We start from the raw sequence: 27514 nt of genomic DNA, 5'->3' as shown, positions 1-27514 counted from the left end.
ATGCTGTCTGCTGTTAGATATATAGTTTAATATGCTGTCTGCTGTTAGATATATAGTTTAATATGCTGTTAGATATATAGTTTAATATGCTGTTAGATATATAGTTTAATATGATGTCTGCTGTTAGATATATAGTTTAATATGCTGTAAGATATATAGTTTAATATGATGTCTGCTGTTAGATATATAGTTTAATATGATGTCTGCTGTTAGATATATAGTTTAATATGCTGTCTGCTGTTAGATATATAGTTTAATATGCTGTAAGATATATAGTTTAATATGATGTCTACTGTTAGATATATAGTTTAATATGATGTCTGCTGTTAGATATATAGTTTAATATGATGTCTGCTGTTAGATATATAGTTTAATATGCTGTTAGATAAATAGTTTAATATGCTGTTAGATATATAGTTTAATATGCTGTTAGATATATAGTTTAATATGCTGTTAGATATATAGTTTAATATGCTGTTAGATATATAGTTTAATATGCTGTCTACTGTTAGATATATAGTTTAATATGCTGTCTGCTGTTAGATATATAGTTTAATATGCTGTTAGATATATAGTTTAATATGCTGTCTGCTGTTAGATATATAGTTTAATATGCTGTTAGATATATAGTTTAATATGCTGTTAGATATATAGTTTAATATGCTGTCTGCTGTTAGATATATAGTTTAATATGCTGTTAGATATATAGTTTAATATGCTGTTAGATATATAGTTTAATATGCTGTTAGATATATAGTTTAATATGCTGTCTGCTGTTAGATATATAGTTTAATATGCTGTTAGATATATAGTTTAATATGCTGTTAGATATATAGTTTAATATGCTGTCTACTGTTAGATATATAGTTTAATATGCTGTCTGCTGTTAGATATATAGTTTAATATGCTGTTAGATATATAGTTTAATATGCTGTCTGCTGTTAGATATATAGTTTAATATGCTGTTAGATATATAGTTTAATATGCTGTTAGATATATAGTTTAATATGCTGTCTGCTGTTAGATATATAGTTTAATATGCTGTTAGATATATAGTTTAATATGCTGTTAGATATATAGTTTAATATGCTGTTAGATATATAGTTTAATATGATGTCTGCTGTTAGATATATAGTTTAATATGATGTCTGCTGTTAGATATATAGTTTAATATGCTGTTAGATATATAGTTTAATATGCTGTTAGATATATAGTTTAATATGCTGTTAGATATATAGTTTAATATGCTGTCTGCTGTTAGATATATAGTTTAATATGCTGTTAGATATATAGTTTAATATGATGTCCGCTGTTAGATATATAGTTTAATATGCTGTTAGATATATAGTTTAATATGCTGTCTGCTGTTAGATATATAGTTTAATATGATGTCTGCTGTTAGATATATAGTTTAATATGATGTCTGCTGTTAGATATATAGTTTAATATGCTGTCTGCTGTTAGATGTATAGTTTAATATGCTGTTAGATATATAGTTTAATATGCTGTCTACTGTTAGATATATAGTTTAATATGCTGTCTACTGTTAGATATATAGTTTAATATGCTGTTAGATATATAGTTTAATATGCTGTTAGATATATAGTTTAATATGATGTCTGCTGTTAGATATATAGTTTAATATGATGTCTACTGTTAGATATATAGTTTAATATGATGTCTGCTGTTAGATATATAGTTTAATATGATGTCTGCTGTTAGATATATAGTTTAATATGCTGTCTACTGTTAGATATATAGTTTAATATGCTGTCTACTGTTAGATATATAGTTTAATATGATGTCTACTGTTAGATATATAGTTTAATATGATGTCTGCTGTTAGATATATAGTTTAATATGCTGTCTACTGTTAGATATATAGTTTAATATGCTGTTAGATATATAGTTTAATATGCTGTCTGCTGTTAGATATATAGTTTAATATGCTGTTAGATATATAGTTTAATATGATGTCTGCTGTTAGATATATAGTTTAATATGCTGTCTGCTGTTAGATATATAGTTTAATATGCTGTTAGATATATAGTTTAATATGCTGTCTGCTGTTAGATATATAGTTTAATATGCTGTCTGCTGTTAGATATATAGTTTAATATGCTGTTAGATATATAGTTTAATATGCTGTCTGCTGTTAGATATATAGTTTAATATGCTGTTAGATATATAGTTTAATATGCTGTCTGCTGTTAGATGTATAGTTTAATATGCTGTCTACTGTTAGATATATAGTTTAATATGCTGTCTGCTGTTAGATATATAGTTTAATATGATGTCTGCTGTTAGATATATAGTTTAATATGCTGTTAGATATATAGTTTAATATGCTGTCTGCTGTTAGATATATAGTTTAATATGCTGTTAGATATATAGTTTAATATGCTGTCTGCTGTTAGATATATAGTTTAATATGCTGTCTACTGTTAGATATATAGTTTAATATGCTGTCTGCTGTTAGATGTATAGTTTAATATGCTGTCTACTGTTAGATATATAGTTTAATATGCTGTCTGCTGTTAGATATATAGTTTAATATGCTGTAAGATATATAGTTTAATATGCTGTCTGCTGTTAGATATATAGTTTAATATGCTGTTAGATATATAGTTTAATATGATGTCTGCTGTTAGATATATAGTTTAATATGCTGTAAGATATAGTTTAATATGATGTCTGCTGTTAGATATATAGTTTAATATGCTGTTAGATATATAGTTTAATATGCTGTCTGCTGTTAGATATATAGTTTAATATGCTGTCTACTGTTAGATATATAGTTTAATATGCTGTCTACTGTTAGATATATAGTTTAATATGCTGTTAGATATATAGTTTAATATGCTGTAAGATATATAGTTTAATATGATGTCTGCTGTTAGATATATAGTTTAATATGCTGTCTACTGTTAGATATATAGTTTAATATGCTGTAAGATATATAGTTTAATATGCTGTCTACTGTTAGATATATAGTTTAATATGCTGTCTACTGTTAGATATATAGTTTAATATGCTGTCTGCTGTTAGATATATAGTTTAATATGCTGTAAGATATATAGTTTAATATGCTGTCTACTGTTAGATATATAGTTTAATATGCTGTCTGCTGTTAGATGTATAGTTTAATATGCTGTCTACTGTTAGATATATAGTTTAATATGCTGTCTACTGTTAGATATATAGTTTAATATGATGTCTGCTGTTAGATATATAGTTTAATATGCTGTTAGATATATAGTTTAATATGATGTCTGCTGTTAGATATATAGTTTAATATGCTGTAAGATATATAGTTTAATATGCTGTAAGATATATAGTTTAATATGATGTCTGCTGTTAGATATATAGTTTAATATGCTGTTAGATATATAGTTTAATATGCTGTCTGCTGTTAGATATATAGTTTAATATGCTGTCTGCTGTTAGATATATAGTTTAATATGCTGTTAGATATATAGTTTAATATGCTGTCTGCTTTTAGATATATAGTTTAATATGCTGTTAGATATATAGTTTAATATGCTGTCTGCTGTTAGATATATAGTTTAATATGCTGTCTGCTGTTAGATGTTTAGTTTAATATGCTGTTAGATATTTAGTTTAATATGCTGTTAGATATATAGTTTAATATGATGTCTGCTGTTAGATATATAGTTTAATATGATGTCTGCTGTTAGATATATAGTTTAATATGCTGTTAGATATATAGTTTAATATGCTGTTAGATATATAGTTTAATATGCTGTTAGATATATAGTTTAATATGATGTCTACTGTTAGATATATAGTTTAATATGCTGTTAGATATATAGTTTAATATGCTGTTAGATATATAGTTTAATATGCTGTTAGATATATAGTTTAATATGCTGTTAGATATATAGTTTAATATGCTGTTAGATATATAGTTTAATATGCTGTTAGATATATAGTTTAATATGCTGTTAGATATATAGTTTAATATGCTGTCTGCTGTTAGATATATAGTTTAATATGCTGTTAGATATATAGTTTAATATGCTGTTAGATATATAGTTTAATATGCTGTAAGATATTTAGTTTAATATGCTGTTAGATATATAGTTTAATATGCTGTTAGATATATAGTTTAATATGCTGTCTGCTGTTAGATGTTTAGTTTAATATGCTGTAAGATATATAGTTTAATATGCTGTTAGATATATAGTTTAATATGCTGTCTGCTGTTAGATGTTTAGTTTAATATGCTGTAAGATATATAGTTTAATATGCTGTTAGATATATAGTTTAATATGCTGTTAGATATATAGTTTAATATGCTGTCTACTGTTAGATATATAGTTTAATATGCTGTTAGATATATAGTTTAATATGCTGTCTGCTGTTAGATATTTAGTTTAATATGCTGTTAGATATATAGTTTAATATGCTGTTAGATATATAGTTTAATATGCTGTTAGATATATAGTTTAATATGCTGTCTACTGTTAGATATATAGTTTAATATGCTGTTAGATATATAGTTTAATATGCTGTCTGCTGTTAGATATATAGTTTAATATGATGTCTGCTGTTAGATATATAGTTTAATATGCTGTTAGATATATAGTTTAATATGATGTCTGCTGTTAGATATATAGTTTAATATGCTGTCTGCTGTTAGATATATAGTTTAATATGCTGTAAGATATATAGTTTAATATGCTGTTAGATATATAGTTTAATATGCTGTCTGCTGTTAGATATATAGTTTAATATGTTGTTAGATATATAGTTTAATATGCTGTCTGCTGTTAGATATATAGTTTAATATGCTGTTAGATATATAGTTTAATATGCTGTTAGATATATAGTTTAATATGCTGTTAGATATATAGTTTAATATGTTGTTAGATATATAGTTTAATATGATGTCTGCTGTTAGATATATAGTTTAATATGCTGTTAGATATATAGTTTAATATGCTGTAAGATATATAGTTTAATATGCTGTCTGCTGTTAGATATATAGTTTAATATGCTGTCTGCTGTTACATGTATAGTGTAATATGCTGTCTGCTGTTAGATATATAGTTTAATATGATGTCTACTGTTAGATATATAGTTTAATATGATGTCTGCTGTTAGATATATAGTTTAATATGCTGTCTACTGTTAGATATATAGTTTAATATGCTGTCTGCTGTTAGATATATAGTTTAATATGCTGTCTGCTGTTAGATATATAGTTTAATATGATGTCTGCTGTTAGATATATAGTTTAATATGATGTCTGCTGTTAGATATATAGTTTAATATGATGTCTGCTGTTAGATATATAGTTTAATATGCTGTCTGCTGTTAGATATATAGTTTAATATGCTGTCTGCTGTTAGATGTATAGTGTAATATCCTGTCAATAGTGTCCATGTCCTGTGAGACTCACTTGTCGCTGGCACACACTCTGAAACAGCCCATCAGTTGCTCAGCAGCTTTCTCCAGCATGTCTCCCAGTTTGCCTTTTCCCTTCCTCAGGAGCTGCTGCTCTGCCTGGAAAATCATTCTACAATCATCAAACCCCTCCTATAGGACAATACTACTACAATCATCAAACCCCTCCTATAGGACAATACTACTACAATCATCAAACCTCTCCTATAGGACAATAATACTACAATCATCAAACCCCTCCTATAGGACAATACTACTACAATCATCAAACCCCTCCTATAGGACAATACTACTACAATCATCAAACCTCTCCTATAGGACAATACTACTACAATCATCAAACCCCTCCTATAGGACAATACTACTACAATCATCAAACCTCTCCTATAGGACAATACTACTACAATCATCAAACCCCTCCTATACTACTACAATCATCAAACCCCTCCTATAGGACAATACTACTACAATCATCAAACCCCTCCTATAGGACAATACTACTACAATCATCAAACCCCTCCTATAGGACAATACTACTACAATCATCAAACCCCTCCTATACTACTACAATCATCAAACCCCTCCTATAGGACAATACTACTACAATCATCAAACCTCTCCTATAGGACAATACTACTACAATCATCAAACCTCTCCTATAGGACAATACTACTACAATCATCAAACCCCTCCTATAGGACAATACTACTACAATCATCAAACCCCTCCTATAGGACAATACTACTACAATCATCAAACCCCTCCTATAGGACAATACTACTACAATCATCAAACCTCTCCTATAGGACAATACTACTACAATCATCAAACCTCTCCTATAGGACAATACTACTACAATCATCAAACCCCTCCTATACTACTACAATCATCAAACCTCTCCTATAGGACAATACTACTACAATCATCAAACCCCTCCTATAGGACAATACTACTACAATCATCAAACCCCTCCTATAGGACAATACTACTACAATCATCAAACCCCTCCTATAGGACAATAATACTACAATCATCAAACCCCTCCTATACTACTACAATCATCAAACCCCTCCTATAGGACAATACTACTACAATCATCAAACCCCTCCTATAGGACAATACTACTACAATCATCAAACCCCTCCTATAGGACAATACTACTACAATCATCAAACCCCTCCTATAGGACAATAATACTACAATCATCAAACCTCTCCTATAGGACAATAATACTACAATCATCAAACCTCTCCTATAGGACAATACTACTACAATCATCAAACCCCTCCTATAGGACAATACTACTACAATCATCAAACCTCTCCTATAGGACAATACTACTACAATCATCAAACCCCTCCTATAGGACAATACTACTACAATCATCAAACCTCTCCTATAGGACAATACTACTACAATCATCAAACCCCTCCTATAGGACAATACTACTACAATCATCAAACCCCTCCTATACTACTACAATCATCAAACCCCTCCTATAGGACAATACTACTACAATCATCAAACCCCTCCTATAGGACAATACTACTACAATCATCAAACCCCTCCTATAGGACAATACTACTACAATCATCAAACCCCTCCTATAGGACAATACTACTACAATCATCAAACCTCTCCTATAGGACAATACTACTACAATCATCAAACCCCTCCTATAGGACAATACTACTACAATCATCAAACCCCTCCTATAGGACAATAATACTACAATCATCAAACCCCTCCTATAGGACAATAATACTACAATCATCAAACCCCTCCTATAGGACAATACTACTACAATCATCAAACCTCTCCTATAGGACAATACTACTACAATCATCAAACCCCTCCTATACTACTACAATCATCAAACCCCTCCTATAGGACAATAATACTACATTCATCAAACCCCTCCTATAGGACAATACTACTACAATCATCAAACCCCTCCTATAGGACAATACTACTACATCATCAAACCCCTCCTATAGGACAATACTACTACAATCATCAAACCCCTCCTATAGGACAATACTACTACAATCATCAAACCCCTCCTATAGGACAATACTACTACAATCATCAAACCCCTCCTATAGGACAATACTACTACAATCATCAAACCCCTCCTATACTACTACAATCATCAAACCCCTCCTATAGGACAATACTACTACAATCATCAAACCCCTCCTATAGGACAATACTACTACAATCATCAAACCCCTCCTATAGGACAATACTACTACAATCATCAAACCCCTCCTATAGGACAATACTACTACAATCATCAAACCTCTCCTATAGGACAATACTACTACAATCATCAAACCCCTCCTATAGGACAATACTACTACAATCATCAAACCCCTCCTATAGGACAATAATACTACAATCATCAAACCCCTCCTATAGGACAATAATACTACAATCATCAAACCCCTCCTATAGGACAATACTACTACAATCATCAAACCCCTCCTATACTACTACAATCATCAAACCCCTCCTATAGGACAATACTACTACAATCATCAAACCCCTCCTATAGGACAATACTACTACAATCATCAAACCCCTCCTATAGGACAATACTACTACAATCATCAAACCCCTCCTATAGGACAATACTACTACAATCATCAAACCTCTCCTATAGGACAATACTACTACAATCATCAAACCCCTCCTATAGGACAATACTACTACAATCATCAAACCCCTCCTATAGGACAATAATACTACAATCATCAAACCCCTCCTATAGGACAATAATACTACAATCATCAAACCCCTCCTATAGGACAATACTACTACAATCATCAAACCTCTCCTATAGGACAATACTACTACAATCATCAAACCCCTCCTATACTACTACAATCATCAAACCCCTCCTATACTACTACAATCATCAAACCCCTCCTATAGGACAATAATACTACATTCATCAAACCCCTCCTATAGGACAATACTACTACAATCATCAAACCCCTCCTATAGGACAATACTACTACAATCATCAAACCCCTCCTATAGGACAATACTACTACAATCATCAAACCCCTCCTATAGGACAATACTACTACAATCATCAAACCCCTCCTATACTACTACAATCATCAAACCTCTCCTATAGGACAATACTACTACAATCATCAAACCCCTCCTATAGGACAATACTACTACAATCATCAAACCCCTCCTATAGGACAATACTACTACAATCATCAAACCCCTCCTATAGGACAATACTACTACAATCATCAAACCCCTCCTATAGGACAATACTACTACAATCATCAAACCCCTCCTATAGGACAATACTACTACAATCATCAAACCCCTCCTATAGGACAATACTACTACAATCATCAAACCCCTCCTATAGGACAATACTACTACAATCATCAAACCCCTCCTATACTACTACAATCATCAAACCCCTCCTATAGGACAATACTACTACAATCATCAAACCCCTCCTATAGGACAATACTACTACAATCATCAAACCCCTCCTATAGGACAATACTACTACAATCATCAAACCCCTCCTATAGGACAATACTACTACAATCATCAAACCTCTCCTATAGGACAATACTACTACAATCATCAAACCCCTCCTATAGGACAATACTACTACAATCATCAAACCCCTCCTATAGGACAATACTACTACAATCATCAAACCCCTCCTATAGGACAATACTACTACAATCATCAAACCCCTCCTATAGGACAATACTACTACAATCATCAAACCCCTCCTATAGGACAATAATACTACAATCATCAAACCCCTCCTATAGGACAATAATACTACAATCATCAAACCCCTCCTATAGGACAATACTACTACAATCATCAAACCTCTCCTATAGGACAATACTACTACAATCATCAAACCCCTCCTATACTACTACAATCATCAAACCCCTCCTATACTACTACAATCATCAAACCCCTCCTATAGGACAATAATACTACATTCATCAAACCCCTCCTATAGGACAATACTACTACAATCATCAAACCCCTCCTATAGGACAATACTACTACAATCATCAAACCCCTCCTATAGGACAATACTACTACAATCATCAAACCCCTCCTATAGGACAATACTACTACAATCATCAAACCCCTCCTATACTACTACAATCATCAAACCTCTCCTATAGGACAATACTACTACAATCATCAAACCCCTCCTATAGGACAATACTACTACAATCATCAAACCCCTCCTATAGGACAATACTACTACAATCATCAAACCCCTCCTATAGGACAATACTACTACAATCATCAAACCCCTCCTATAGGACAATACTACTACAATCATCAAACCCCTCCTATAGGACAATACTACTACAATCATCAAACCCCTCCTATAGGACAATACTACTACAATCATCAAACCCCTCCTATAGGACAATACTACTACAATCATCAAACCCCTCCTATACTACTACAATCATCAAACCCCTCCTATAGGACAATACTACTACAATCATCAAACCCCTCCTATAGGACAATACTACTACAATCATCAAACCCCTCCTATAGGACAATACTACTACAATCATCAAACCCCTCCTATAGGACAATACTACTACAATCATCAAACCTCTCCTATAGGACAATACTACTACAATCATCAAACCCCTCCTATAGGACAATACTACTACAATCATCAAACCCCTCCTATAGGACAATAATACTACAATCATCAAACCCCTCCTATAGGACAATAATACTACAATCATCAAACCCCTCCTATAGGACAATACTACTACAATCATCAAACCTCTCCTATAGGACAATACTACTACAATCATCAAACCCCTCCTATACTACTACAATCATCAAACCCCTCCTATAGGACAATAATACTACATTCATCAAACCCCTCCTATAGGACAATACTACTACAATCATCAAACCCCTCCTATAGGACAATACTACTACAATCATCAAACCCCTCCTATAGGACAATACTACTACAATCATCAAACCCCTCCTATAGGACAATACTACTACAATCATCAAACCCCTCCTATAGGACAATACTACTACAATCATCAAACCCCTCCTATAGGACAATACTACTACAATCATCAAACCCCTCCTATAGGACAATACTACTACAATCATCAAACCCCTCCTATAGGACAATAATACTACAATCATCAAACCCCTCCTATAGGACAATACTACTACAATCATCAAACCCCTCCTATAGGACAATACTACTACAATCATCAAACCCCTCCTATAGGACAATACTACTACAATCATCAAACCCCTCCTATAGGACAATACTACTACAATCATCAAACCCCTCCTATACTACTACAATCATCAAACCCCTCCTATAGGACAATACTACTACAATCATCAAACCCCTCCTATAGGACAATAATACTACAATCATCAAACCCCTCCTATACTACTACAATCATCAAACCCCTCCTATAGGACAATACTACTACAATCATCAAACCCCTCCTATAGGACAATACTACTACAATCATCAAACCCCTCCTATAGGACAATAATACTACAATCATCAAACCCCTCCTATACTACTACAATCATCAAACCTCTCCTATAGGACAATACTACTACAATCATCAAACCCCTCCTATAGGACAATAATACTACAATCATCAAACCCCTCCTATACTACTACAATCATCAAACCCCTTCTATAGGACAATACTACTACAATCATCAAACCCCTCCTATAGGACAATACTACTACAATCATCAAACCCCTCCTATAGGACAATACTACTACAATCATCAAACCCCTCCTATAGGACAATACTACTACAATCATCAAACCCCTCCTATACTACTACAATCATCAAACCCCTCCTATAGGACAATACTACTACAATCATCAAACCCCTCCTATAGGACAATACTACTACAATCATCAAACCCCTCCTATAGGACAATACTACTACAATCATCAAACCCCTCCTATAGGACAATACTACTACAATCATCAAACCCCTCCTATAGGACAATACTACTACAATCATCAAACCCCTCCTATAGGACAATAATACTACAATCATCAAACCCCTCCTATAGGACAATAATACTACAATCATCAAACCCCTCCTATAGGACAATACTACTACAATCATCAAACCCCTCCTATACTACTACAATCATCAAACCCCTCCTATAGGACAATACTACTACAATCATCAAACCCCTCCTATAGGACAATACTACTACAATCATCAAACCCCTCCTATAGGACAATACTACTACAATCATCAAACCCCTCCTATAGGACAATACTACTACAATCATCAAACCTCTCCTATAGGACAATACTACTACAATCATCAAACCCCTCCTATAGGACAATACTACTACAATCATCAAACCCCTCCTATAGGACAATAATACTACAATCATCAAACCCCTCCTATAGGACAATAATACTACAATCATCAAACCCCTCCTATAGGACAATACTACTACAATCATCAAACCTCTCCTATAGGACAATACTACTACAATCATCAAACCCCTCCTATACTACTACAATCATCAAACCCCTCCTATACTACTACAATCATCAAACCCCTCCTATAGGACAATAATACTACATTCATCAAACCCCTCCTATAGGACAATACTACTACAATCATCAAACCCCTCCTATAGGACAATACTACTACAATCATCAAACCCCTCCTATAGGACAATACTACTACAATCATCAAACCCCTCCTATAGGACAATACTACTACAATCATCAAACCCCTCCTATACTACTACAATCATCAAACCTCTCCTATAGGACAATACTACTACAATCATCAAACCCCTCCTATAGGACAATACTACTACAATCATCAAACCCCTCCTATAGGACAATACTACTACAATCATCAAACCCCTCCTATAGGACAATACTACTACAATCATCAAACCCCTCCTATAGGACAATACTACTACAATCATCAAACCCCTCCTATAGGACAATACTACTACAATCATCAAACCCCTCCTATAGGACAATACTACTACAATCATCAAACCCCTCCTATAGGACAATACTACTACAATCATCAAACCCCTCCTATACTACTACAATCATCAAACCCCTCCTATAGGACAATACTACTACAATCATCAAACCCCTCCTATAGGACAATACTACTACAATCATCAAACCCCTCCTATAGGACAATACTACTACAATCATCAAACCCCTCCTATAGGACAATACTACTACAATCATCAAACCTCTCCTATAGGACAATACTACTACAATCATCAAACCCCTCCTATAGGACAATACTACTACAATCATCAAACCCCTCCTATAGGACAATACTACTACAATCATCAAACCCCTCCTATAGGACAATACTACTACAATCATCAAACCCCTCCTATAGGACAATACTACTACAATCATCAAACCCCTCCTATAGGACAATAATACTACAATCATCAAACCCCTCCTATAGGACAATAATACTACAATCATCAAACCCCTCCTATAGGACAATACTACTACAATCATCAAACCTCTCCTATAGGACAATACTACTACAATCATCAAACCCCTCCTATACTACTACAATCATCAAACCCCTCCTATACTACTACAATCATCAAACCCCTCCTATAGGACAATAATACTACATTCATCAAACCCCTCCTATAGGACAATACTACTACAATCATCAAACCCCTCCTATAGGACAATACTACTACAATCATCAAACCCCTCCTATAGGACAATACTACTACAATCATCAAACCCCTCCTATAGGACAATACTACTACAATCATCAAACCCCTCCTATACTACTACAATCATCAAACCTCTCCTATAGGACAATACTACTACAATCATCAAACCCCTCCTATAGGACAATACTACTACAATCATCAAACCCCTCCTATAGGACAATACTACTACAATCATCAAACCCCTCCTATAGGACAATACTACTACAATCATCAAACCCCTCCTATAGGACAATACTACTACAATCATCAAACCCCTCCTATAGGACAATACTACTACAATCATCAAACCCCTCCTATAGGACAATACTACTACAATCATCAAACCCCTCCTATAGGACAATACTACTACAATCATCAAACCCCTCCTATACTACTACAATCATCAAACCCCTCCTATAGGACAATACTACTACAATCATCAAACCCCTCCTATAGGACAATACTACTACAATCATCAAACCCCTCCTATAGGACAATACTACTACAATCATCAAACCCCTCCTATAGGACAATACTACTACAATCATCAAACCTCTCCTATAGGACAATACTACTACAATCATCAAACCCCTCCTATAGGACAATACTACTACAATCATCAAACCCCTCCTATAGGACAATAATACTACAATCATCAAACCCCTCCTATAGGACAATAATACTACAATCATCAAACCCCTCCTATAGGACAATACTACTACAATCATCAAACCTCTCCTATAGGACAATACTACTACAATCATCAAACCCCTCCTATACTACTACAATCATCAAACCCCTCCTATAGGACAATAATACTACATTCATCAAACCCCTCCTATAGGACAATACTACTACAATCATCAAACCCCTCCTATAGGACAATACTACTACAATCATCAAACCCCTCCTATAGGACAATACTACTACAATCATCAAACCCCTCCTATACTACTACAATCATCAAACCTCTCCTATAGGACAATACTACTACAATCATCAAACCCCTCCTATAGGACAATACTACTACAATCATCAAACCCCTCCTATAGGACAATACTACTACAATCATCAAACCCCTCCTATAGGACAATACTACTACAATCATCAAACCCCTCCTATAGGACAATACTACTACAATCATCAAACCCCTCCTATAGGACAATACTACTACAATCATCAAACCCCTCCTATAGGACAATACTACTACAATCATCAAACCCCTCCTATAGGACAATACTACTACAATCATCAAACCCCTCCTATAGGACAATACTACTACAATCATCAAACCCCTCCTATAGGACAATACTACTACAATCATCAAACCCCTCCTATAGGACAATACTACTACAATCATCAAACCCCTCCTATAGGACAATACTACTACAATCATCAAACCCCTCCTATAGGACAATACTACTACAATCATCAAACCCCTCCTATACTACTACAATCATCAAACCCCTCCTATAGGACAATACTACTACAATCATCAAACCCCTCCTATAGGACAATAATACTACAATCATCAAACCCCTCCTATACTACTACAATCATCAAACCCCTCCTATAGGACAATACTACTACAATCATCAAACCCCTCCTATAGGACAATACTACTACAATCATCAAACCCCTCCTATAGGACAATAATACTACAATCATCAAACCCCTCCTATACTACTACAATCATCAAACCTCTCCTATAGGACAATACTACTACAATCATCAAACCCCTCCTATAGGACAATAATACTACAATCATCAAACCCCTCCTATACTACTACAATCATCAAACCCCTTCTATAGGACAATACTACTACAATCATCAAACCCCTCCTATAGGACAATACTACTACAATCATCAAACCCCTCCTATAGGACAATACTACTACAATCATCAAACCCCTCCTATAGGACAATACTACTACAATCATCAAACCCCTCCTATAGGACAATACTACTACAATCATCAAACCCCTCCTATAGGACAATACTACTACAATCATCAAACCCCTCCTATAGGACAATACTACTACAATCATCAAACCTCTCCTATAGGACAATACTACTACAATCATCAAACCCCTCCTATAGGACAATACTACTACAATCATCAAACCCCTCCTATAGGACAATACTACTACAATCATCAAACCCCTCCTATAGGACAATACTACTACAATCATCAAACCTCTCCTATAGGACAATACTACTACAATCATCAAACCCCTCCTATAGGACATTACTACTACAATCATCAAACCTCTCCTATACTACTACAATCATCAAACCTCTCCTATAGGACAATACTACTACAATCATCAAACCCCTCCTATAGGACATTACTACTACAATCATCAAACCTCTCCTATACTACTACAATCATCAAACCCCTCCTATAGGACAATAATACTACAATCATCAAACCCCTCCTATAGGACAATAATACTACAATCATCAAACCTCTCCTTTAGGACATGACTTTTCCATCACTGGGTCAGAAGCATTTTAGAGCACAATAGTTTATGTTCACTTACATTGTTGGCAAATATCCGCAGGTCCAGCGTAACAGCGAACATCACTGGCAAGGCCCTAAACAGCACATAGAGCAGTCATCCTACAGACGTGTATATGTAGAATAGAAAAACACTAAGGCCAAATTGATCAAAAATGTAATTTTACATGCTTATCCTTACCAGTTCTCCTCTTTGTGAGATTGGAAGGCCCTCAAGAATGACGTAGAAAGTCAAGGACGAACCGCAGAGAAACCATGACAGAACAGTTTGGAAATGGACCAGTCGATAGCACGATATGTGCTTTCGCATATATCTTGTGTGTATGTATATATTTGTCAGGCAGGGATGGGGAGTGATGAGAATATGTATCCAAAGTAATCTCCAGAAATGCCAAAAGGATATTGGACCACCAACGTCTGACATTTGTACGCCTCAACAAAGTCGTGGTTGGACACTGCATAGGTGCACCTCAAGTGTGCTGCAACCATCTCATCGTACGGGACTTCCAGCACCTGTTGGCACTTCTCCTCTGGACTGGCGAGCTGCAGGCATACATACAGTCATGTTTCTAGAGCAAAACACAGAGGGTGTTATCTGAAGAGATACAAGTGTAACAACAGGTCAGCAGGACTTGAAGGCATGGAAGGTTCAGGCAGCCTGAATAGCCTCACCTGGAGACGTGGGTTAGCCACATGTGGGTGTTTGAATGACAGCAGTTCTGCACAAAAACTCCCCTCATGATTATCAATGGCCTCATACACCTGGGAACAGGTAAGCAACATGGTGTGAACTGAGCATGCGTGACTAGTGGTGAACACAAAGAATAGCTAAATGAAAGTTTGTGCTAAGGAAGAAGACTGCTAGCTATATGGGTTCACTTGATAACCGGTAAGATAAAATAGAAAAATGGCTACCTGTTGGAGATACTGGTTGATTGTTATGTGCGCCATTGCAGCCAGGGATGTGAACCTACGAAAAAGTTTAAATAATAAAACAGATATTGAAGCAAATCCGCTAAGCGGCAAAAGCTCTGAATCTGACAACATCATAACTACTGTGCTATGGCTATTGGCAATTTATCTAGCTAGTTAACGTTACTAGTAGATTAGCTAAGAATTTAATTCAGTATCACAACGAGTGTGATGATTAAATTGGGATCAATATAATGTAACTTTTTTGTATCGTTTTAACTAACGCTAGCTAGGTAGCATGCATTCATTCATTAACTGTCAAGGACCGCTAGATTGTAGCTGATAATGATACATCAACGTGTAACTAACGTTAGCTAGCTAGTTTACAAAGCCAGTGGTCCCCAATTCTTTTCGGTTATTGTACCACGAATATAATGTTATGTTGCTCTGCCCAGAGTACTGTACCCCCCTCATGCTCATTTTACCAGTAAAAGCCTATAGTCTCATGAGTCTTCTCAAGTATCCCCTGTAGATAAGCCAGGGCTCCCTAGTACCTACCCCTGGTTGGTTGGGAACCACTGTACTAACCTAATGGCATAATTCCAATGTATCCATAGCTACCTGTTGTGGTTAAATTTCTGTTTAAAATGTATTCGCGTTGTTGAGCTGTAGCTACACAAATCACTTCCGGGTCAATGTATTCCTTCAGCCTTCAAAATAAAGGTCCCCCCACGTACTACAATAGTCTAGCTATAACTTTGTCGCCTCCCTGTGCTTATTAGAAGCTATGCACAATGAAATCTCTGCTCTCGCAATCTCTCGCTCTCATACACACACACACACACACACACACACACAGTGCCTCCGTGATCTATGATGTGTCTGGCCCTGTTGGAGGGAGTGTTTCACGCTACGCTGTGTGATTAATGGAGGAGTGAGAATGGGCTCTTAAAATAGAACCTGCAGAGTGCCGCTAGCCTTGTGTGTCTGTGTGTGTGTGTTCCTGTGTGTCCTGCAAACCTGTTCACAATGTTATGATATCAAAGTGATTCTACCTTCCTCAGCTCAGCACGTGGCCCAGTCCCTCCCCCTCCACTCCCTCTAACCCCATCCACTCCCTCTAACCACTCCACTGTCTATAACCCCCTCCACTGTCTCTAACCCCCTCCACTGTCTCTAACCCCCTCCACTGTCTCTAAACCCCTCCACTGTCTCTAACCCCATCCACTGTCTCTAACCCCATCCACTCCCTCTAACCCCCTCCACTGTCTCTAACCCCCTCCAATCCCTCCAACCCCTCCACCATCTCTAACCCCCTCCACTCTCTCCATTCTCTATCATTCTGCAGCTCCTCTTCTCAGGTTGCTGAGGTATCACAGCAACATATTGGATCCCAGCCGGGGTATGGATTGCCAGCATGCCCTCTAAAGTGACTTTGGTATAGGCCATGAAGCCGTGTGTGTGTGTGTGTGTGTGTGTGTGTCGGAGGGAGAGAGGCTTCCCAATGGGAGCCTTGCAACATCCAGAGATGCCAACATAGCACAGCTAGAACAAGGACACTGTAGGTGACACTGCAGTAACTTCAGTTCTCTGAAAGACCTGTCAAAATCATACATGTTAAATATCTTTGCCCTCATAAAACAACAGTGCTGTCATTACATCCAAGAACATCTGCTTACTGTAGATTCCGCAGCTGTCCCCTCTGTTGCCTAGCAACCTGCTGCCCCTGTTTTGATGATGTCAAACTCAGGAGTCACATCAGTAATAGCCAGGCGTCTATTTGAGGTCGCTGCTGGGCACAATTGTGACAAGGTTTCAGAAGATTTTCAATTTCGGCACACCAAAAGCTCTTCATCCCTCCTTCATCCCACTCAGTGTCTTTGTACAGACGCAACGGAAATGCCACCAATGTACGTACACTGACTGCAAATGACTCTCCTTACTAGGACTCTTTCGAATTGCTGTCTCATTCCGTGTTCAGGGGAGCTGTATGAGAAAGCTCTCTTTTTGTCCCCACAATACCTCAGAGAGCATCTTTTTTTCCGGGTACCTCTGATGGGAAAGACAGGGTAAAGTATCACATTGAACGCTGCTACCCAGAGACAAAAATGAGTACAAACTGTACTCTGTACTCTGTACTGTAAAACCTGTTTGGCATAGCAACATATAAGGAGCCTATAAACTCTTAATATAGCTTTGTGTTTACAGGGAGCCATACAGTCTGTATACTGTAAATAAAACCCCTATTTGATCTTCCTCTACATTTTGCTGTGCTGGCATGAGTGTTATTGTGCTAGAGCTCGTCTGATGGGCGTTTCATGTCGTGGCTGACACTAGTTGACTCTCGTGTGAAATCCTAATCCACTCAGTTTGAATAACCGTCCAAAATTACCTTCTCTTTTTTAAAGGGCAATTCCGCCACTTTTCAACCTCATAATCATTATCTCCAGCAACATACCAGTGTCTACATACTGAATGTGAAAATGTCATGTTTCTATGATCTGTGGTTAAAAAGATCCTAAAAACAATGCTTCTCTGTGACATCACAGGGTTGGATTAAAATGAAGGAAAAACTGTGATTTTCAAAAGTTTCTAGCCTGGGGGAAAGTATTTTCTTGCTCCCCACACAACTGCAAATTGAATTGTGTTTTAAAATCACAGTTTAAAATGCTTTTACTTTTGATGATGTCATCGGGTAGAACTTCTTAACTTTATATATTTTTACAAAACGAAAAGAAATGGTCGGTTTTCAAAAATGCATACACTGGTATTGTGCTGGAGATAATAAATATGAGGTTGAAAAGTGGTGGAATTACCCTTTAAGTGGTGCTTAATAGAGTCTGAGTGCTCTTCATAAGGACATTTTGCCTGCTAAAAAAAAGTAGCATAGAAAGTAGAAATCTTTACGTGTGCCCCATCACTATTGTGTGACAGCATATCAGTCGGTGATGTGAATGGAGCAAACCACAGTACAGCAAATCCCCAAGCTCTGTTACTGTTGAGCTGTTGAGCTGCCCCCTGCTGGCAGGGCCAATCCCCGGCCGTAAGCCAAGGTTGTGCTAGCCCCTCTGCTGATGGGGCCAGCCACTGGTCATGGACCGGGGTTGAGCTGGCCCACCATTGTGTAGGAAGCCTAGGGGGTGAGTTGATGGGGAGGCCAGACCCTGGTCGTGGACTGAGGCTGGTAGGTGGCCTCCCGGCAGGGTGTTCGTAAAGGGCTGAATGCAGGTGAGCAATTGGCTTGGTCACGGCTCTATGTCAGTTTTTGGAGTTCTTTGCTAATAGGCCGCATTCCAATTTGGGTGTCTGGGCCCATACATGGAGTTCCTCCTCCGGGCAACTTCCAATATGAAAGTCTGTACCCATATATGGAGTTCCTGCTCTAAGGCTGAATTTCAATACCCGAGACAATGTCCATATATGGAACTTCCTGCTGTGGATTAGCTGTGTTGTCTGAAGCTTAAAGCTCTTCTCACGAAACTGCGTTATAAACTAGACTCATGAGGTCGGCTGTCAGATTAGTTTGTGTGATGATGAGACATACAGTAACTGCACACATGCATAATTTACAATAGGCCCAGTCCAGCCGACGAGGGCAGAGGAACCTTATGTTGACCTCAGTCTGACCTTCCTGTCACATAACTTGTAATTACTAATGAGTTAAATTGATAGAAAAGTAGATTAAAAATACTTATTTTTGTGAATTGACATGAATCAAGGTTTTCTACTGGTGTCCCTCTGACAGATGCACTATAATACTGCATATTACTCACATTAGTGTTGACCTTAGTTAATTACCCTGTAACGTCAGCTTTAGCTGACTCATTTAGTTTTGCTATTCTACTTTCCCTACCTCTTTTAATTAGGTAAATTTGAATAAAAAAATCCCAGGAAGCTATTAAGTAAAAAATAGTTAGATAAATGTCTTAGAATATATGACAACATGTATTAAATACATTTGCTCTCACAGGTGACAATGCTGCTTTGCATTGCATATTCTGTGGATATTGGGTTAACAAAGCCACCTGAAAAAGTGGCAGCCAGTAAGAAATATCATAGAATTACAAATTAGAATACTAGAATGGAGATGAACCTTCTTATGATGGTCCAAAGGTCAGCCATGTTGGTCGACCACGGTTTGCCAGTGCTGTGATAAGACATTTAGTAAAACAATCAATGTGAAGAATTTATCTGCACTGTATGTTTTTTAGCTAGCTAGCCAGCCAATTTGAGAAGAACGATTCCATACATTTTTCAAATTAATTCAGTGATAATGCCCGAGAAGCCGGTGTTTGGAGGATACATTGGCATGGGTGTAGATAGGCCCGAGACGAAGTCAATTTATTCTCCAAACACCGTCTTCAAGGGTATTATCACTTTCATACAACTGGTTACCAACATATTCAAATAGTGATTGACATATTTGCATTACAAACTTTATTTTAATGAATTTATTCATACTGTTTCATCCTTCCACAAGATGTAGTCCTGACACAAATCTAGGGTTGCTATCCAAGCCGGCTGGTTGCTCGTTCTATTGGTTCGGTTGCTTGAGACGCGACCCAGTCGTTCAGTCTTTTTCTTCTGTATCTATGGACACAATCCTGTTGTCGTGTCTTTGGCTATGCCGGATTAAGTGATATGACATGCTATTCTATAAAATAATTTATCCGTAATTAATATTACCTGATTGAGCTAATCATGTAAATGTAATTAACTAGAGAGTCGGGCACCACGAAATAATATTTATCTTCCGAATAAACTCCTAAAGACCTAGTAATATTTTACATCAATAGCAGTCAATATTAATCGTCATCTTAATTCAGTCTCATCTGAAAGTTGTAAATTCTTGGTTATCTGCACGAACCCTGGCTATCAAGTTGAATCAGCAATACAAAATTGGGTGTCATTATTTATTTACTAAATACCTAACGAATCACACAGAATTACACATACACATATTTAAATCATAACTTGATTACAAATTACGTCATAAAGGAAAACGTCCCTTGCGGGCAGAACAGATATGACAGCTTGTTACACAAAAGCAAAGGGCTGGGTTTGAGTGAAAGAGCGGGAAGACTGAGGAACAAAGGGCGAAGCTGTGCTATCGTAAATAAAGTATCTTATGCATTCTAAATTACCGCCCATTTGGAAAAGGAAAATGCAATAAATATTTACTCTGAGCTGCGTTTCGGTAGGTTGGTGGTAGATGGAAGGCCGTGTTGCCCAACCGAGTCCTTTGTCCTTTGAAGAATGTCTCTGCTGGTAAATTGAGTACGTTGTAGTAACGTCATTGTGTGGTAGACGGGATACTCTCTCGGTTCCTTCCTAACCCTAGTTTGCAGCGGCTGTTGCTATCTCAACGGTTAGGAGGTATCAGTTCTGTAGTGAATAAGAGTTAAAAGTTCATACCATTCGCAACCAAAGCTCACGCTGATGTTGGCTTCGTTCTGTAGTTATTATCTGAATTATTCTGACATCGTACCGTCGTCCCCACATCCTCGAAACAGGAGGTTATATTGTCGTCAAGGCTTTATATAGGAAGGGAGAGGAGGGCGTGTTTGAAAAGTTTTATAGCCCATGTCCCTTCACAGGGGCGGGCCACTGATTGAGCAGAGCCATACCTTATGAAAACCCAAATCTCACATTTTAGAAGCTAAAATCACATTTCATCCCATCACAAATAATTTCATATTCAAACATTTAAATTTAACAACAATTCTATGTGAATCCGATAACTCTGATGTGTAGACTTTCCACTGTAGAGTTTATGTCATCTTATCATTGATGAGAATGTCTCAGATGACAACTGAACTGACATCATATTAATTAAGTACCACTGCATATGATCAATTGGTTGGATTTCCAGAATATAGTTAATTTCCCCCCACCTTCTGATGTTCCTAGAATCTCTATGTTAACCAAGGGTTTTGCAAATGTAACATCAGTAGGGTAGAGAGAGAAAAAAGGGGGGAAGAGGTATTTATGACTGTCATAAACCTACCCCCAGGCCAACGTCATGACACTGTCGTTCATTCTAAATGTTCCATTGCCATACTGGCTGGAAACGTTCTTACCCCTTGCTTGCTAGCTAGTCAACTACGGCCAACTGTTGTTCAGAGGAGCTAGCCAACATCACAGCTAACACAATCACTTCAAGCTGTAAAGACTGCTAACTAGCTGCACGTTTTACCTTTTTTCAATTGACAGTTCTTTGTATATATCCATAAAAATGATGCCAGCTGATTCATGATTTCGACTGGCAGAGAAACGCTGCCTGTCTGCTTCGTCCCGACTCCCGACACGATCATTACTATGGGACAGCTGAAGATCTAATTTGAATATTGAAACAATGTTGCAAATGTCAAAGAGACAGACAGGAAGATGTATACAAATCTCCACGGTTGAAAACTAAATGTTGGTCTACAATAGGTATTCCCTAACTGGGGCACCACCAGGGGTACGCACAATGCCATCGGGGGTACACCAAATAAAAATGTGATAAACAAATTCCAACCGGGCTATACCTTTAGGTGAGGTTCTTTTCTCGCCTGAGTAGCCTTGCTTCACTGCTAAAAATCTAATTAAACCATCTAGTGTTCAGCAAAATAGCAACACAATGTCAAATACAGGTAGCCTAGTCAAATAATTAACATCCAATCACATTAACTGTTACTCTCTCACGGGAATTCCACTAACGGTCCGTATGTAGCCAAACGTAGCTGCTGCTCATGTTGGTATCTGTACTGATGGCGCAAAAGCCATGACAGGGAGACATAGTGGAGTGCTAACGCGCGTGCAAGCAGTATCTTCCGACGCCACTTGGGTACACTGCAGCATCCACCTAGAGGCTCTTGCTGCCAAGGGAATGACTGACAGTTTGAAAAACATTTTGGACTCTACAGTGAAAATGATTAACTTTGTTAAAGCAAAGCGCCTGAACCCTGGTGTATTTTCTGCACTATGCAATGATATGGGCAGCGACCATGTAACTCTTTTACAACATACAGAAGTGTGCTTGTTATCAAAGGGCAAAGTATTGTTTTTTTTAATTTTGACGAGCTTAAAGTTTTCTTTACTGACCATAATTTTCACTTGCATGATGATGCGTTTCTCACACAACTGGCCTATCTGGGTGATGTTTCTTCTCACCTGAATGATCTGAATCTAGGATTACAGGGACTCTCTGCAACTATATTCAATGTGCGAGACAAAATTGAGGCTATGATTAAGAAGTTGGAGCTCTTCTCTGTCTGCATTAACAAGGACAACACACAGGTCTTTCCATCATTGTATGATTTGTTTGTGTGCAAATGAACTCAAGCTTCCGGACAATGTCAAATGTGATATAGCGAAACGGATGACACAAACAACTGGATTGGTTATTCCTTTCATGCCCTGCCTCCAGTCCACTTAACGATATCTGAACAAGAGAGCCTCATCGAAATTGAAACAAGCTGTTCTGTGAAAATGGAATTGAATCAGAAGCCACCGCCAGATTTCTGGATTGGGCTGTGCTCAGAGTATCCTGCCTTGGTAATTCGCACTTTGCAACCACGCACCTATGTGAGAGTGGATTCTCGTCCCACACTGGCATAAAAACTACATACAGGCACAGATTGTGTGTGGAAAATAATTTAAGACTATCTCCAATACAACCCAACACTGCAGAGTTATGTGCATCCTTTCAAGCGCACCCTTCTCATTAACCTGTGGTGAATTATTCACAATTAATAAAAGGTTTAGTAATTTAATAGGATGTCTATGAGAGTTATCAGCAATAACAAAAACTAGTACACTCTTAGTCTTCCAAAAGGGTTCTTCGGTTGTCCCCATAGAATAACCATTTTGGGTTCCATATAGAACCCTCTGTGAAAAGTGTTTTTACATGGAACCCAAAAGTGTTCTACCTTTTGTTACTGAGCTCCAGAGCCTGAGCATTCTGCAGCTGAGGTCTACTGTTTCAGCCTGTGATGTGTACTTTCTGCATATAGTGGCACATTCTATAGGGCCGCAGAGTCCTGAGTATAAGTCTAGTCAGCAGTAAGGATCAATGCACACTCATCTTCCTATACTGTGGATTGTTTTCCCTGTAAGAGAGAAAGCTAAGATTTCAGACAACTTGTGCTGCAGTGAAAGTGGCAGATATGGAAACTCATGTTGTTTCTGATTAGTAGTTCTGTAGCTGTTGAAAGTGGTTCATTTCTCAGGTGTAGTGACACGTCAAGTGAGTGATCTCCCTTGTGACTGAAGGCGGTGTCTAGTAACCTTGATGCGAGTCACTTTCTCATTGGATGGAGTGTCACAGAGTTCACCTACTGCATGGCAGTAATATGGAGAGGCACGGTGCAGCCTTTGCCTCTATTTATCATCCTGCCATGACGCAGAGCAGGTGAGGCGAGATGCAGCAGGAAGAGGGAAGGAGGGAGATAAAGGATGATAAGTCATAGGAATCTAAAACCGTCCATAGTTTGCAGAGAAATGAAACTCTTACAGTTTGCATAATAGATCAAATATGGATAAAATAGAATTATACTCCTAGACACAATGGGTACAGTAATACATTATGAGGAGTTATGGGTGTGGTGGTTGCTAGGTGCTTATTTCCCAGTTGTGTTCTTGTGTGTGTTTAGTGTGTTCTGTAAGCATTGTCTGCAGGGCGGTGCACTATTCTCACATCCTCTGTTGACAGTCAGCAGTGTTCAGGATCTAGTGTTCAGGAACAGTGTTCAGGATCTAGTGCACTAGACCAGTGTTTCCCAACTCCAGTCATCAAGTACCCCCAACAGTAAACATTTTATTGTTACTCTGGACCTAAAGTTAATTCAGTTTTAATACTGTCATTTTCACCTGACTTTGTTTCACTTGGTGGTCTTTTGTCATTGTCAGAGCTTAGAGGAGTCTCTGTGGTGCTACAGGTGTAGGATGTTAATTTGATCACTCTTTTGTTGCTGAGAATTTTTCTGCAGCCTCGTGATTTGCATAAATTCACTGAAAACCCACACTAACACACAGTTCTATTAACAGTATGGCACTTTTCATGTTGCTCACATTTGACCAGTTTTAGCCTTACCAAAGATCAAGCAATTAAATGTTCATTATTATTTTGTGTGCCAATATAGGTCAAATTAAGATCCAACATCTGTACTGTATTAAGGTAAATATAGCTTGCAGAACAAGGGAATTACTATTTCTAACTGGGGCAAAGCGCACAGAAGTTTTACACTACACCAAAGCCTTTGCTCAATTAGATACAGTAAACATCCCGAGGGAACCAGAAAGAGGCAAATTGTTGTTATGATTTGGAAGAAAAGCTTATGTCAGCCATAATGACAACCCTGACTGTTGCCCTGGTAATCAAACCATTCAGCAGGACAATGACACCATTGAGATGGGTTTCAAGTGATCTGGCTCTGGTTACGAGCTCCGCAAAGACCATGTTTATCTAATACGGTGTTGGTGTGTCTCTGCTTTCACCATGGGGAAAAACGACACTGTACACACACACACCCACGCACCCACGCACATTTTTCTCTCATGCTGGCATCTTTTGTTACAGACTGATTGGCATGGGTTTCGTTCTGCCTGATGCCACTGACGTGCTTAGTGCGGGGTAATCCAAACATAAGCCGCAAAGTTAGATGAGTTTTTTGAGCTCTGGGTTCATTTATTTCTCTCTCTTCTTAGCCTAGTCCCTATAGAGTCTGGTTAGCTAGGGAGCACAGAGTCTAGAGATAAAGGACAGTCAAGGACAGGTTCCCGGCCTCCAGCATATTAGGACCTTTGATTAGGCCTAGTGTGTGGGTAGTGGGCGCGGATGGGCTGACAACATACCTGGAGTGGCAGTAAGTAGCTAGAAGTTAACTCTAATAACCACTGGCACTGTTATAATGAGTTATAATGGCTCTGAAAACGTAATGAGCTTAAAGAGATTCTTCACCCTAAAATCAAAGTTTCCGTACTTCAAAAGAGGTTCAGTGGATTCATATGCCATGCTATCTGTTTCTGACCCGACAGCTTTACAGGAACATCTGCCAGCCTCCTAAATCCTAAATTAAGGGAAATGATTGGCACCGTTTAATAGGACGATTAGCCATGTAATCTTAGTTAACCCAAATCGTGCGTAACTTGGTCAGATGCTCAATGTCCACTAGAGATGACGAGCCATGTAAAACTCTTCTATAATTGTGTCCCATGGCCTTGTTTGACTTTGTTCAGTCTGCAATGGAGGCTGTCTGTCAGTAGGGGGCCACCTCCAATATCTGTGACATCAAACTAGAACTCAAATCAAATTGTGTTGGTCACATACACATGTTTAGCAGATGTTATTGCGGGTGTAGTGAAATGCTTGTGTTTCTAGCTCCAAGAGTGCAGTAATAGCTAACAATTTCGCAACAATACACACAATTCACATGCATCTAAAGGAATGGAATTAAGAATATATAAAGATTTGGATGAGCAATGTCTGAGCGGCATAGACTAAAATACAGTAGAATAGAATACAGTATATAAATATGAGATGAGTAATAAGAAATATGTCAACATTATTAAAGTGACTACCTGGTAGTCTACATTGTGAGAAAAGGCTAATATCGGTGCATACCTCTAGTCTTTAATCAGTCAAAGGAACTGAACCTAATAATTTCAAGTAAAATGGAATGACCTTTTAGAGTTTCTCTTTATGCTTTAAAACCACACCTTCCTATAAGTGTTCATATTCTGCTTCATGCTAATAAAACATGCTCAGATGTTGATCTAAACTGAAGCCAGAACATGCTATTCACACTGAGATGCATGTTGACACTTTACAATGGTGTTGACTAACTTACTCATGTTGTACAACCCAATTTACAGCATATGGAA

At 37.2% G+C, this 27514-nt stretch overlaps 1 protein-coding gene across 4 annotated transcripts in view; it reads right to left on the bottom strand.

Moving 5' to 3' along the window:
* Positions 1-17374, bottom strand: part of LOC110527205 (PCI domain-containing protein 2) — a 79628-nt gene extending 62254 nt beyond the window's left edge. Inside the window, exons 1-7 of one of the 4 annotated variants that reach the window (XM_036951353.1) lie at positions 17270-17374; positions 16652-16706; positions 16409-16498; positions 16140-16279; positions 15918-15959; positions 15759-15813; positions 5426-5529 (exon numbers count right to left, since the gene is read on the bottom strand). In XM_036951353.1, the coding sequence (XP_036807248.1) occupies positions 5426-5529; positions 15759-15813; positions 15918-15959; positions 16140-16279; positions 16409-16498; positions 16652-16687 (467 nt within the window). In that variant the 5' untranslated portion in view covers positions 16688-16706; positions 17270-17374. Of the gene's footprint in view, positions 1-5425; positions 5530-15758; positions 15814-15917; positions 15960-16139; positions 16280-16408; positions 16499-16651; positions 16707-17133 lie in introns of all 4 variants that reach the window. The other 3 variants (XM_036951354.1, XM_036951355.1, XM_036951356.1) reach the window with 3 other exon arrangements.
* Between the last annotated feature and the right edge of the window lie 10140 nt (positions 17375-27514).

The sequence above is a fragment of the Oncorhynchus mykiss genome, chromosome 18, assembly GCF_013265735.2.
Source record: "Oncorhynchus mykiss isolate Arlee chromosome 18, USDA_OmykA_1.1, whole genome shotgun sequence".
NCBI lineage: Eukaryota > Metazoa > Chordata > Actinopteri > Salmoniformes > Salmonidae > Oncorhynchus > Oncorhynchus mykiss.
Note: the sequence above shows the minus strand (reverse complement) of the source record. Positions and strands in the feature narration are given on the sequence as shown.